The sequence below is a fragment of the Dermacentor andersoni genome, chromosome 10 (assembly GCF_023375885.2).
Source record: "Dermacentor andersoni chromosome 10, qqDerAnde1_hic_scaffold, whole genome shotgun sequence".
NCBI classification, from domain to species: Eukaryota; Metazoa; Arthropoda; class Arachnida; order Ixodida; family Ixodidae; genus Dermacentor; species Dermacentor andersoni.
This window is the reverse complement of record NC_092823.1, coordinates 130743238-130759128: the sequence shown is the minus strand read 5'-3', so window position 1 is coordinate 130759128 and position 15891 is coordinate 130743238. Positions and strand designations below refer to the sequence as shown.

General features: G+C 45.9%; 1 protein-coding gene across 2 annotated transcripts in view; it reads right to left on the bottom strand.

Moving 5' to 3' along the window:
* Positions 1 to 260: 260 nt before the first annotated feature.
* The window catches only part of LOC129388115 (uncharacterized), a 24198-nt gene continuing 8567 nt past the window's right edge, over positions 261 to 15891 (bottom strand). The window contains exons 1-3 of one of the 2 annotated variants that reach the window (XM_055078196.2): positions 5405 to 5615; positions 1443 to 1532; positions 261 to 547 (exon numbers count right to left, since the gene is read on the bottom strand). In XM_055078196.2, the coding sequence (XP_054934171.1) occupies positions 449 to 547; positions 1443 to 1532; positions 5405 to 5518 (303 nt within the window). In that variant the 5' untranslated portion in view covers positions 5519 to 5615 and the 3' untranslated portion in view covers positions 261 to 448. Of the gene's footprint in view, positions 548 to 1442; positions 1533 to 5404; positions 5616 to 15891 lie in introns of those variants that run through there. The other variant, XR_011890676.1, reaches the window with a different exon arrangement.

Sequence of the window (15891 nt, the reverse complement as noted above, 5' to 3'; positions counted from 1 at the left end):
GAGGAACCCTATCATATTCTAATAGCGCCATTTTTCAACAACTTGGAAACAAGCCAACGAAGCCGCTGAAAAACTCACAAGCACCAAATTACACCTTCATTCGCTGTGCGGCAGGATGAAACCGTTGCTCTACTATTAAGATATGTTAAGTGTTCATCAAACTTGAAGCTTACGTTACGTCTGCATCGGCCAGGGCATATGAAGATTACGTAGAGCCATGACACTAACAAGTCAGGGTGTAGAAACACTGTCGCCACTTTCAGAACGTACATTCGCTTTCTTTAATTTGGTCTCAAAAGAGTACGATTTTTCCAATCTGTGAGCTTTATTTTTTGTTTCCGTGGTGATGTATGTTCAGGAAAGCCATTCAAGGTGGTCTAGCGGTACGACATTGCGACTATAAAAATAGTCCTGTCTTCTCGCATAGTGATGAGCTGCCGGTGGCTGCTCACGTCCCTTTATTCATCATGTCAGTCCGGGCTCGTGAAGTGAGGCCATGATTGGTCTGCACTAGGATCACGGTGTATGTAATGATTGAGCCGGCTATCTGCGGACAAGAGAAACAGAGGTAAGCTTTACTCTTATTGGTCCAGCACAAATTGTCATGGTACATATGCAAGAACATGAGACACGTGAGCATGAATGCTTGGTAAGGCTTATAAGTTGTTCCATATCCACTTCCCCCATAGGTTCCTGCCAAATGGCCCTGTGCCACACCTATGTTATTTTCTGCTCTAATAAGGTTATACCATGTCATAAAAGCATCCATGTAACCACCTCAGAAAATGTCTTTGTGGTAGCCGCAGACGTCAAGCATAGGCAGAGATCTGACACTCGCGCTTTGACCGTAATACAGACGCAGTTGAAGAACATCCTGGATACCTCACTAGAGATCAGTGCACAAATTTGAGAAATGTATACATTACCAACCACATGACCTGAAAGGCTTCAAAAGCAGCAGGTTTCAGCAAATTCCTGGCAAGCACCGACCACCATTAGCGGCCAATGAAACTAATTATTTCCGTGCTGGTGCTTGCGAGTAGGTGTTGTACTCTGACTGGCTGTGTAAAACAGTGAGGAAGGCGTGCAATCAGCAGTGCCTAGTCGCATTAGTGGTATGGCATACAGACAAATGTGCTGGCTTTTATGCGCAGACACAGCATCTAACCCTTGTGACATGTAATTCATCAAATGTTGGTCCTCTCGTAAGGCAAAAAGGAAAGCATCCTTTGTTGGACGAAACAGCAGGGCAATCAATGAAGTTATCACATTATTTTTTATTGCTCAGGAAACACGGATTCGGACAAGCAGAGAAGCTGTTTCTTGAAGTGGTTCATCACTGGCTTACGTGAAGCACGCACTGCATTGCAAATCTTTGCTTTTTGTCCTCGCCAACGTATATAGTGACATCCTGCTGACTTCTCAAGTAAGCAGCGACGTACCGAAACGAGCAGTCTCCTGTCGAGGTAGAAGAACTCTGCCCCACTTAGGCGCATGCCGTTGGGGTCGACACTGTCGTGCAGGAACTGTATCTGCATATGGTAAATCATGCGCATATCACTCTCATTTAATAGAATTGCGTAAGATATGCATACAGAAAACGCGTTCAAATTTGCCTAAATAAGACCTGACTAATGCTTCTCATAAATATACTTTTTTGAAAACTAAGTGCAACTTTTTAACGAAATACACATTCACACACGACCAGTGCGTCCCAGTTTTCGTTGAAAATACACGTGAATGACGATTGACCGAATGGCAATTTTTTTATTTCTACGCTGTCATACGGTTCTGCAGTGTTTCCATCTGCCTTGGAAGATGCTACACACTTAGCTTTCAGGACAAAGACCAAACCTTCTGCCTCCCTTATGAAATGTTCGAACGCATCATCTTGAGTCCCAATGCGCAGTCAGACGTCATTAAGCTATCTAGACAAAGTCCCGAGCAAGCGCTTGGATCAAAACGTGATTACCGAAATCGATCTGTTTTACCTTTGGTTATTCCCTTCCATTGAACACATGTACTATCGGGGACACAACTGTCCAGGACGCGGCTCCAACGGCCGGAGCAGGGAAAGGCTGCATTGCTGCATTATCTAGTGATAGGGCAGCAATCACGTGACCTTGTTCGAGATCAAGAATGAGCGCGCGCGCATCCTAGCTTTCGCGCGAGTAGCTCTTTGCCCACGAACTTTGCTTGAGATGCCGCTATGACGGCATCGGTTCAAACAGTCTGCTGCGCGGGCTGCAGCGCTGGTTTCAAGGCACGTGTCATGGCTTTCGCCGAGCGGGCACGCTATCCTCTTCGGCAAGCCTGCATCGAATGGCAACGTTTATTTTTTTTTCTTTTTGCCAACTGCGCCTCGTTTTGCAGTATGTGCCCAGACAATCAATCATTGGTTTCTCGAAATGGGAAAGCGGTGCAAATAATGACGCTGCCAATAACGCCGCATGTGCCCCGCATTTATAAACTGGGTTGCAAGCAAGTCACGCTCCCAGCCGATGCCCACATAGCGACATCTCGCAGAAGGTTCCTGGGCAAAGAGCAACTCGCGTGAAGGAGCCAGAGAGTATACACATTTGCACGCAAGCTAGGACGCAAAGCTTTATCTGGAACCAGGCGAACCATCAATATAGACAGCGCAGCGATGCAGTTTTAGCCTGCTCCGGCTGTTGGAGCCGCATCCTGGGCAGTTCTGTTCCCGATAGTGCTTGGCATAATGAATGTGTTGATAATATCGTCACGTAGTAATGACCGCGAAGAACACAGTAGTAAATACTGTGATCACAAAACTAGCTCTTCATTGGGCGAACTAGTGCCCCCCGAAGCAAGGGACATTCAAAGCACAACAACAGCGGCGACCACAGTCGGTGATCGTCGAAAATCTTATCGGCGGGTCAAGCGCGTCGGATTTTCTACGTGACTCGACCAAGGTTCTAACGTAATGGCTGGTGCACACGCGCCTTCCAGAAAGTACTACGCAGTTAGCGTTACGTACACAATCAGGTTACTCAAGCTTCTGTACCAAGAGACAACAGATAGAACCATCGATAAGATTCGAGAAACTTCCGATGCATGCAGGCGCGTCCTGCGCCGAGCGGTAGCGTTTAACATTTGTTAACCGTTGAAAAACGCAAACTGGAGAAAGACAAAACAAGTTCACGTGTCAATATACGCTGACAATAGAAAATACAACATGCCTTTGCGCCTTCAAGACAGCAGATATAACCTCGGTCTTTCCACACTTACGAAGAAAGAAACGACACGGAGACCGTGAATATAAGTAAACTTTACTGCGGGGACCAAGCTGCTAATGCCCGACACACCCTATTCCAGGTAGCCGTGGCCCCACGCTGATATCCTAAGGCCTGCTCGCCAGCCCTAGCTGGTCCTGAGGTTTTTGGGAAAATTACGATAGTGTCTAGAAAAGCACACTCACAATGAAAATTTATCGAGCTGAGCAAGCGCTGCTGTATCCACGCCACCGCTTCTGAACGTTATACTACTCTAACATGACACAACATTCTGATCAACCAAATTGTTTTTCTCAGAGGGCTATTACACAAACCGCCCTGCAAATTACCAACCTGTTCTATGTAGCTGTCTGCCACTTGAGAAAATGTTGCATCTTTAGCCGCGTCTTGGATGCGGCGGGACTGAAACAGTAGAGAGAGAGAGAAGGGAAGAAGGAAAAGCAGGGAGGTTAACCAGACTGAGTCCAGTTTGCTACCCTACACGTGGGGAGGTGAATGGGGAGTGAAAGAGAGAGAGAGAGAACTTAAGTGTAGGATGTCTATAGTTGGGCACTCAAGTCTGTTGCCTTCAGGTAATGAAAAAGCGCTCGAACTGCTTTCTGCGCTAATGAACTGTGACGCCAGGCTCCCAAGATCTTCGCTTCCGTAAATGGCCTGTCATCAAGTCTATTCAAGGCACACTGGAGAGTCTCACGTTGATTATCGAAGCGAGAACAGTGGCACAGAAGGTGACTGATAGTGTCATTAATAACTTACTGTTGCAGTAGAAGTGCGCCTTAGTCGCTTTTACTGAAAATGTAAGTTATTAATGAGCCTACTGTAATATGAAAGGTAGTTGTGTGTTCCGTAGGACTTCGTGAATGTTAATTCCAACAAAATCCTTCCAACTTTGTCAAGAATTTACGCAAATACGACACATCATCATCATCGTCGTCGTCGTCGTCGTCATCGCCATCATCATCATCATCATGAGCCTGGCTACGTCCACTGCAAGGCAACGGCCTCTCCCACACATCTCCAACTACCCCGGTCATATGCTAATTGCGGCCATCTTGTCCCTGCAAACTTCTTAATCTAATCCGCCCATCTAACTTTCTGCCACCCCCTGCTACGCGTCCCTTCTCTTGGAATCCATTCCGCAAACCATAATGGCCATCGGTTATCTGCCCTTCTCATTACATGCCCTGCCCATGCCCATTTCTTTTTCTTGATTTCAACTAAGATGTTATTAACCCGCGTTTGTTCCTTCACCCAATCTGCTCTCTTCTTATCCCTTAGCGTTACAATCATCATTCTTCTTTCCATAGCTGCTTGCGTCGTCCTCAATTTAAGTACTACCCTTTTCGTATAAGCATCCAGGTTTCTGCGCCGTAGGTGAGTACTGGTAATGCGACACAATTACATCGCAAAAAAATGACACGCGATCTCTTCATAACGGCATGACGACTCAAACTACTGCGTTCGCGCATTTGTTTCCTTCATGCAAAAGGTTTGCGGGTTTCAATAGTGTTTTCACCGTGAGAGCTGAGAAGAGCATGACGAAAACACGTGAATGCGTAGTTTGTTGAGAGGAGGGGAGTCTTTGTGCAGCTAGCTACGAAGGTGAGTCAGAAAGTATCGGCGGCTATTTTTTTATTAGCCGCTCACACCCTCGCGGAGGACGGCAACAACGAGGCGGCACACGACACGGCTCGACGGCTTACGGACCAAGCCGCAGTCGCAAGTGACGCCCCGACACTCTTCGGACGTGACGGTGAGGTAAAGGAGTTGGGGTGGGAGGACAGAATGACCGCATATAATGACATCACGAAACACTGTAGGTTACAGAGGGGCATATTCCCGCGACCTCACCCAAAATTGACAAAAAAGCAGTCTGTCGCATGGCGGCAGTTACAAACTAGAACGTATCCGAATCCTGCGCTCTCGCACATCATATATCCGGATATATATCAAACGGACAAATGCAACACCTGTGAATCGAGAGCCACTCCGGAGCATATATTAGGGAATGCCGAGGGACATATAACAATAACGAGAACGCGGCCTCTAGCAACAGCCTTCGCACGCGCTGGGAAGCCGCGCTGGAAAGCCCCGCCCTCGAAGATCAAGTATGGGCCGTCCAGCGGGCCGAGTATGCCGCCAGGACTCACCAACTCCTGGTCGTCACCTAGGCGGGGCCTTTGGCACTCCCCACCAACTCGCAGGGCACGCAATAAAGTTATTTCCTCTTCCTCCTCCAAAATAAGACAGATGCAGGTAATCATAAATGTACAGCCGTCAGCACGCTTAACACGAACGCTCCGCAGCGTGGCCTGGACCGGCTTGGAGTGACACCAGCGCCGCGAAGTGTTGTGCTCTGCTATCTCGGTACGTTTGCAGCGGCTTACGATAGCTGGAGTGCAGCTCGATTTGACTGCTTGTCTTGTCTTTCGCTCGTGCCTGACCGGCGGGGACAGTGCGCTCACTTGACATGTCCGTTCCGCCACGTTTCGCTCGTGGCTGCGGTCCCCCGCGCGTCCAGAAAACACGTTGCGGTCTGCTTATATCGGCAAAGCGAAATGGCGGGCGAGAGCTCGCGCGCCTTTCGGGTTTGGCCTGAAAACTGGCACTTTAAAGAAATGATAAATAGGAATAGGAGAGCAAATGCAGGTTTGTGGCGTTTGTAAAGGTTGTAAAGCCCGGTAAAAATGGACCTTGAAACCAGCCAAACAAGCCCCTGAAATAAAATCGCCCTGTTACTTCTGTTCCGGAAAATATTTGAGTGATATTTGTCTCGGCATGTGTGCGAATGCGTGCGGTCATGCGTGAGAGCGTGTATGCGTGTGAGTTAGAAATTCTGGCATTAAGACGCGCATTTTGCATAAGAAAAATGGACACATTTCTCTGCATGGCAGGTTTATGGGAATTTGCTGGATTCACTGACTTACTTTGTTGCTCAACTGGTGACTGATGACAGCCAGGTCCAGAAACCTGAGAGTGTTGTAGCCACTGTACGCCAATCCAAGCCAAAGAAACGCGCGGTGTGCCTCGTTGGTGAAGAGGCAGTACCAAGTGATACAGTGCACCCAGATGAAGCACATGGAACATGCAACGATCGCTGGTGCCCATATGGCGTTGAAATCGGTTTTAAGCAATCTTATTGTATACACGTTCTTACGTATAGTTTCAGCCATTAGATCTGCCGACAATTCATTGAAACGATCCATCCGGGCAAGCCGCTGACCGTCACGAAGTGCTAACTCCTGAGCCCTTATGTAGAAAACCAGAACCTCGCAAACATTGCTCACGGTGATATACATGACGCCCTCGTAGAAAAAAAACGCCACTTGACATAGCAAACGAAGCAGTATTTTAGGAAGCACGGAGCTCCAGGTCCTTTCTTTGCCCTTCAAGGTATCCTCGGCTATTAGGAATACACAGAATCCTAAAGTTATTGTGGCTGATGCAGCGACGCCTGCCTTTCGTAATGTTCGATACCGTATCCTTTTTGCTGCATTTTTCTCAACCAGAGAAATACCGCTGGACGCCTCAAACAATGCAGCCTTCCGGAAGAAATATAGAAGCTTGCTCGAACCAAGCACAATGCACAGCCAGTTGACGAAGCTCGTAATTATCCAGCACACGTTAACTGTAGCCAGAAGAAAGCCCGTAAACAGTTCTGCATTCCGGGGGATCGTACTTTCAGCTCGTACCCAAACATCCGCGGCTACCAGCAGTGCAATCCAGGAGGCTGCGTACAGCGTGTACAGGCTTCTCCATGTGACCCTCGCTTTGTTCAAGTCGTCGAAGTTGAGAATGAAAAAAACAGCCAAAAAAACTAAGGGCCTTCGCGTACGGCGAAAAATTCCGAACCATAAAGCTGTTCCCTGTAACATTTCCTGATCTGTCAAGCCTTCTGGTTGCTTCGGGGCAGACATTTTCCTCTGGCATAACCTTTCGTGAGCCTGAAATAGAAGTTGAAATATGTGGTTATTGATGAACACATCTTCGGATACGGTTGCTTTTTCAATGTTACGAGATTTACTGCTTCGGCGTAAAAGGCCTAATGGTTGATCAATCGTGGCTCTTATGATGCAGATGACGAGACGCTGTGAAATTACAAATCCGTAGAGCAGAGGTTGTAGGGCTCGTGAATTACAGCTAGCAACGTGGGGACTAGAAAGAAATTCTATAACCAAACTACTGAAACCATTTCCTTTCTCGGTAATGGATATGTCATATATCTCGTTACGTCATTACATGCACTCTATGGGAACAAAACTAAAACACATAAGCACTATCCTGAAAGACATAGTAGTCGGTTTACTGCGAGAACCACACTGATAAATGCAGAATTTAGCATTTTTATGACTGCAACTAAGCCAACGTACAAACCTCATTGGGAAATGTGGACAAATGGTAAAAGACAATCAAAATTGCTACCTTTGAATTGCATAGATCGCCAAGAAATAAATGAAGGAGCCAATAAGTTATCTTATTCCTTCCCATTTATCGCTTGTCATTTATCAATTTGGTTCGCAAAATGCGGAAATGTCTGGGCTACTAATTTTTATTTTTAAATATAATAAAGTTGGTGATTGTTTTCCGGCAGGGCGATTGTGAGTGTGTTATGTAAAGTTTTACGCTTTGGCTCATTTCGCTCAGCCAAACACGTAATGTCCTTAAACCGCTCCCAGAGTAATTAAGAGCTCAGTATGCAGTCGGAACTTCCAACTACGGTGTGGCTTATCAGTCACGCAAGTTCTAGGTAAACATTTCTTTTTTTTTTTGAGCCACGTAAGTTATCCTCACACGCTTGCGTAACTACGATTGTCAAAGGTGGCACAAAATTAATGCGCTTTAGTAATAACGCACCTTTTAACAAGCGTAGTGTTGGGACCTCACGTGGTGTTCGCTTCACCCTGATCAAACTTGTCACGTATCTTCGGCGCGACCATCGAAGCATATTCTCGCCTTGGCTCCTTGCAAGCACCTTAATGAATATGACTGGCAATGTTTCGCAGTTTATACGTCGCGTGTCCACTTTCTCATGGGCCAGTGTCAAGACCGGTCACTTTTTATTAATCTTTCCGAGAAGGTTCAGATGCCGATTTGCTTAAGTAACATGGCTCCTACTGAGAGGATTTCGTGACAAGCCGCAGACATTTCGGCAAAGCCTCAATTGCGTATGTGATAAAAATGTACGCTAACGGGACAGCATAAGTAGGCTGCTCATTCTGTCGCAAGGAGGGGACAACGAACGAACAAGAACCTCAAACGCCCAAAAATAATATTCATACAAGCCTAGCAAACGTCATCTCAATGCAATAAATCGTACTCTCGACAAAAATAATAGACACCGGCAATGACACGTACGCAAACAGAATACTAAGACTTCTTTTCATGGAGCCAGCACACAGAAAAATAAAAGAATTAGAAGAGGGGTACTCGGTGAGGGTTCAGTGACACGTTCTCGTAGAGTTTTCCGAGAGGAAATTGGAAAATGTTTTCGACAACTCTCTTTTCATTATGCAAGGGAAGTGTGAGACGAAAAAGCCGGCACGTGTCATCGTTACTGCGCACCCTACAATTCGATTAGCCGCGTGTTCACTTATGAAATGAAAGGGAGAAAGCGGCGGCGTCCTATATCGCAACAATTGTTCATCGAACGTTTAACTACGGCGATGCCAGTGCCCCCCAGAACAACATGCGACCATATATTTATGTATTGTAGTCTAGCGGCACGTGAATAGAAACATCACCAAAATTCAAGCAAAATTTAATTTAAATTTACTGAAATGCAACAGCTTGCTCCGGAATGAAAAGATGGCAAGAGGCGATAACGCCTGACTTGGCACTCGCTTGAACGCACTTTGCATTTTAAGGGTACATGAGCTTATACGATTTGCGTGAGCAGATGAATTTAAATTATGGGGTTTTACGTGCCAAAACCACTTTCTGATTATGAGGCACGCCATAGTGGAGGACTCCGGAAATTACGACCACCTGGGTTTCTTTAACGTGCACCTAAATCTAAGTACACGGGCACAAGCTCCGCTGTACTGCCCAGCGTATAGCGTTGGCACTCCAGCAAGAGCTTGAAGGACTGCTTGGTGGTTCCAATTCGAATCTGCATGAACGGATGGGTTTCGTGAGCAGTAGGTACCTCGTTATAACAACGACCGGTCAGTGCAATTTGAAAGCGGCGTACCGTATCGCCGAATGAAATCTGTTGCAGTGTACGAATCATCCTATTGCCTATAAATGTGTCAGCATTATTATTAAAATTATTATCAATCACTATAAGCAATTAGCTTTAGCACGGCAGCTCCTATCTGATTGTATGAGAATGAAGGAAACGTATTTTTCTCCAACCAATGCACCGATTTTAATGAGGTTCCTTGCGTTTAAAAGACAGTGTCAAAATGTAGTAATTTCAATAAGTGAATTTTCAATTCGGGCCCGCAATTTCTCTTCGAAAAATAATTTGGCATTCTGAAATGTTGAGAAAATCAACTACGAAGATTACAACCCTGTACCTAATCAATAAAACGAACTTCACCTAATAATACATCTAAAGTCTACAAAGGTGATGTGTTATGCATGGCTCTAAAATATAGAGCTAACTTGTGAATAGCACTTTTTCGGAACCGTCGTAAACACTGTAACAATTAAGCCAAAGCTGCACACTCATAAATAATGTTCTTTTTTCTTGAGATACTCATACAATATACAGAACCGCTTGGTGCAGAGTTAAGCGTAATGCTTCTATTGTTTTCTAACTTAGTAATTCTCGACAATGTTTGTAGAACACCTGAAGTCCTAAAATAAAATTCTGCCTCCTAGATTTGCTGGAGTCTGACTTTCCCTCTCAAATGCGACAGATTTTAAACAGGCCCAGTGGTTCTCTCTTGAAAGCATTTCTGCATTTTGCATATGGATTTGAATAGGCTAAGCGGGGACTTCGATCCGAGCTAAAGCTTGATCTTAACCAAGAAATGTTTATGCGAGGTTATTTCTGTTGATATGTGTGTGAACTACATGCTATATATTACACCCAGCCATACTAAGTGCCCTTAAAAACGCTTTTTCTGGGCGGCTGTTGTGGAAAACAGAGGCAATTGTAGCAGCTAGTTTGCAAAATAAAAGTGCGCGCCTAACTCATTCTTTTGTGCAGTATTATAGTGCCTAACGTGACAAAAGCAACTCACCAGACCAATAGAAGCTCGATGGATGATTTGCAGACACTATTTTAAATGCGCATTTACAATGTTCCCATCGAATGGCTAGGTTGCTGCTCTGTATAATACGATGTACGTGTTTGGCGTAACTAAGTAATGAAAAAAATCTTCACGCTTTTAGCAAAATATCGCACAATTTCTGCAGGCTCAAATTTCGAGCATTCCTTTTCAACTAAATTTATTCACATGCACGGCACACCTATTCATTCCAAGAGCAGCATAGGTCACTTAAACTCCACGTAGCTTTCTATATATAAGCCTCAATTTGTCGTGGGTCGCGCGGTTTCGAAAAAAAACTTAAACCGCACCTCAGGCTCAACAGCATGAAGCAACGTAAACATCCTTCAGGAAGCATGGGTGTTACTTAGTTCACTTTTTGTTCCCTTTACTCCTTTCCCAAGCACAGGGTAGCCAGCCGATAACTACACTGGCTAACATCCATGTCTTTCCTCTCTCTCTCTCTCTCTCTCTTAACCCGCACGAAGACAGCGAGCGCAAGCGGCAGCCGTGCGAACCAGAGTGAGCGGTGTCCTGGCAATGACGTCACTCGCGAATGGGTGGCACTTCCGTTTTTCGCCGCTAATACTGAAAAAATATCTGTCCTATCAGATTGCGCGTGCGAAGCGAATAGTTGTGTACAATGTAGAACTTGCACGAGCACCAGTGATTAGGCTGGAAAGTTCCGTGAGTTGTGTGTAAATAGCCGAGCCGTCCGACCTGCCGATCAGACGATCGAGCTCACCAATTTCTTGTTAACCGAGTCTTGCCTGTTTTTGCTTTTTGTTTCTTTTTTCTGGTCAGAAGTTCGCCCAGTGAAATGTTACCTTTTTAAGTCACGCCCTGTGGCAGTGACACATTCTTCACCATCAAGAGAACGTGACGATATGTATTTCAAAGAGAGGTTAGCGCTTTCAGTGACGCCGGCTACGCTTCGTTGAAGGAATAAGAAAAAAATACGAGCACAACCGCTTATAACAGTCGAACAGCACAAAATTTCACCAAGTCCCGCATAGCACAAGGTTTCCTACGTTATTTACTAGAGGGAACAGTGGCGCTAGTGCCTATTGTTGCTGCAAACAGGGCATGTAAGCCAGCGTGGAAATGATGAAAAGTACAATGGATTTGTCTAAACTTCGTTCTTCATGTGGCTTGCCGACTTTGCAAAGTGATCATTATAAAGACAATGGTCTGTTATTAATAATTATAGGAGAATTATTAAAATTTTCGGATGGCAGGATTCGAACACACGGCCTCTGTAAAAGCCCAACATTGAAACAATTACACCACAGACACATGGACAAGCTGAACCACTGCAATGAGCAAATATTATGCATGCTTCCTTCTGCATTAAAAAAAGCTATCAATTGCTTTAAAATTTTGGCCAATTTAGGCCCAGATAAAGCGCAATAAACGAAGCCACAACAACCTCCGAAGCCCCAAGCTCGAAAATCAGACAAATCCATGTACTACCCATCATTCGCATGGTGGCTGAACGATCGCAGTGTCCTAGCTCTAGTAATCGTACGAAACTCTATGTCACACGAGTAAACGAGATGAAGTCAACTGGCGTTGCGATGCGGGCTTTTGGTATGACATCTCGGAATACTGTTGTAGCGCACATCACGAGCACGTAAGAAGTCACTGTGTCTTTCATTGTCTTCTTGCGTTTTCGTCCGTAGACGCTACAGTAGCACTTCAAGAGTCAACGGAGGCACAGGAGAAATTAAAAGAACATGGTTTTGTGCATAAGTGAAACAAAGAATAACAACACACACAGAAGCTAATTGAGTAGTGTACGAGGCAGCTAACGTATCTATCCGCATAGATACATAACATGGACAGTGAGTTGCCCCCGAGGTAACTGCCACAGTAACTTGCCTTCGTGAAAGAGCGATATGATTTCAACGGCGACAGGTGTCAGTGACCTATAGTGCTGCACATCTAGCATGGGGGAGAAGTTTGACCATTTCACTGACAAACATCTTCACGGTATTGTCAAAAGTAAACTTCAGCTTCAAGTGACAAACATCTGTCCGACATCGTCACGGAAAAGTCTCCGCGACAAGTCGTTGTGCAGCCAAGCAGGGCTCCTTGAGATCAGACTTCACTCTTTCGCGCCGGTTGACGTAAATGAAATGGGCGCGGGACAAATGGCGGGACCTTGCTCGCGAGAAGTGTTAAGTTCAGTGCGGTTCGGTTTGTTTGGAACATCGGAGAAAATTGGGGTGAAATTATGGCGTTTCGCGTCCAGATACTCCACAGTGGGTTGTGAAGGACGCCGTACTGAAGGATTCCTGATTATTTGTCGTCACCTGGGGTTCCCTAATGTACAACTAATTCACGGCGCAATAGAGCTTTTGCATTTCACCGTCGTCAGAACGCGGCCAGCCTCCACGACCGCAAGAGCGAGAGAGAGAAAATAATGCAGAGAAAGGCAGGGAGGTTAACCAGAGGTAGTTCCGGTTGGCTACCCTGCGCAGGGGGAAGGGTTGAGGGGGATAAAAATAGAAACAGAGTGGAAGGGGGAGATAGAGAGAAAGAGAGACAAGCAGGAACAAAGCGCGTTCACTACAGAGTGGTAGGGGGCGGCATTCTTAGTCTGTCGTGAAGCCCCGTAGACCGCAGGAACCTTAACAACGCGAATAAGGCCTTCAACGCGGATGTTCTGTCAGAGCATTGGCCTAAAGCTTTTAGTTCTGATAGTGGACGATTGTCCAACTGGTCAAGCAAATTGAACACGCATCCTCATGATTAGAAGCGCAACGCCATAGCTACTAAACCAGCGCGACCGGCACCAACCGGTGTATGACAATGCTGAAGCCTAAGTGGTCGACAGCCTGATACACCAACGTGTGAGGCAGGGATATTCACTGAAAATGTACGTTAAATGCTGGCACTCGCACCTATAGCTGTGTAAGACGAACCACGTGCTTTGGGACTTACTGATGCGAAAGAATTAAACGGCCAGTTGAGTGAAAAAGCCAGCGGCGTCTTTAGCAGCCAAACCGCCCTTAAATTCTTATTGGCTGCGACGCTACGTCACAAGCGCACCTCGACGGAGCACAGCGCGCGAAAGGAAACACCCGCTACCGCGACAACGCGATATTGGGTGAAGGGAGAGGACATCGCCGCGACGCCACGTCACCCTCGCACTCGAAAGTCGGCGCGCAGACGATAGCTCACTATCTCACCCCCACTGGGCTTAGCAGAGTTACTGTATATGCTCTCTCCTTGGGGAGCATAAACAGTAACTTAGGCTTAGCTGCTGCTGCTTCCTCAGACTGCCGTCGCGCAGGACGTAGGTGGCATGCGGCGTTGGCACGGCGGGCTGCTGCTGCTTGCTGACTCGAGCAGCACGCATACCGCCATGGTACATTACTCGCAGCGCAAAACTCGAAGGAACGCTCAGCGGCGTTCAATTGGACAATATAATGCTTTTGCATCCACAACTCATACGAACTGCTTAGGTGTCCTTGGATCTTTTTTTCTCAACTATTGTTATAATGCTCGACACATTGAACATGCCTTACAGGTCATTTCGAGTCAAGTACACCCACATCATCTGCTTCCATAAAACAGCCACCATTTAAGATTTGCTGAGAGGCATGCACATACCGTGACAGTCGCAGCCACCACTCTATTCAAAGGGCACGTATGGTTCAGTTTCAGAACCACAAAGGCGATTGTAGGAACTGATGAATTCCCTTAACCATCCATAAACCAACCCACTTAGAGGTCACGTGGCTTGACCAAGCAATATGCACCATGGTGGTGCTACACAAGCATGGAGCGACGATATGGTTCTCCGGCTCTGGACAACCACAGTCGAATATGAAGGGCATGGTTCTTTAAGAAGTGGCTCGTGTCATACTTCATAAAATTGATACAAATTAGAGTTTGCCTCAAACAGGTTAAGTCAAACGCAATACATCCCCCGATTCTACAGTGGGCCGTAGGCTGGGGGCCAGAGAAGGACCATTTTTTTTAATTATGCAGTTTTACATGCCAAAACCACGATCTGATTGATTATGAGACACTGCGTAGTGGGGGACTCCGGAAATTTGGAGAACCTGGGGTTCTTCAACGTACACCTAAATTTAAGTACACGGGTGTTTTCGCATTTTGCCCCCATCAACATGCCACTGCCGTGGCCGTAATTTGATCCCGCGACCTCGTGCTTGGTACCAACAACACCACAGCCACTAAGCAACCACGGCGGTTGGGGTGATGTTGGCTACGTTAAAGCAACCGGCCCCAGGAACCGTGAATAAAGCTGTTGGGAATTAAGAGCTACCATGTTTTATCTTCTCACAGGCTAAAGATAAAAAGCCACTGAAATGCTTTTCTTTTTATTTTTCAGTGCGGACATTGATCGTAAAAACATGCTGCAAGAGCAATAATTTAAGCTCGCAAGGGCTTAATTTAGATACCTAGTTTTATGTTTTTCTGGATTTCTTGAATACCGTAAAAAATGGAAATAATGTTCTGCGCACACACTGCCAAACAATGTACGAATGGGGATGCATTTTCTCTGCATGCAGTATTTGCGTATTTGACATAAGTATACCAAAATACCTTTATGTCATGTCACATTATGTTTCTTTGTGAGAAGCAAACAGTGGCGAAAAATTTTTCAAAAGCTGACGTCTCTGCGTCCACACGGGAGACGTTATCTGAGAGAACACACCAAGTCAGTACCAATAATAAAAATGCTAATGAGTTCACTTCTCTGTCCGCTACAAGAGAGTCATAGTTAATGCCACAGAAGGTCGTTAACAAGTGCGTCCGACAGGTACATATCAAAAGCAGCTTCATTTAACCTTCGCAGTTGTCAATGAGTGAAAAAAAAAGAGAGTTCAATATCCGGCAGAATGCCACTCACTTTTCACTTGCCACCTCCTATAAGTGTGGTACGTATAAGAAGGAGCAGTCCACGCTGCGCCATAAAGCCCTCGCTATGATGCGCCTCATCATACTAGCTGCCTTCGTTATTTCCGCCAAAGGTAAGGATCCTTGATCAAGTCACATGTCCATTTGAGCCCCTGCTTCCTCAGCGCCCCCTACTAGCAACACCGCTTTGCCCGTGTGGTTTTTCTTTTTTTCACACACATCTGTTTCATTTGCAGTTTCACCAAACCCACTGATTCGCCAAGCATGTCGCGCTAAAGCAGGCTATCCAAAGTGTTTTTAAAGTTCCAATGTAATGGCAATATCCTGCTGCTTTTTATCACCCACATCTCTATACATCGACCGATAACAGTGCTAAATTAGCCGGAAAGCCAGTGGAAGCCTTCGCGAGAAGCGTAAGGAAAAAGTGGTATCGAAATTATTGTAGAGTAGAATTCCCTTGTCCCAGATATCCCTGACATACTTATGACTACGGCGCCACATCGGCGGTCATTTACTGATAGTCGAAC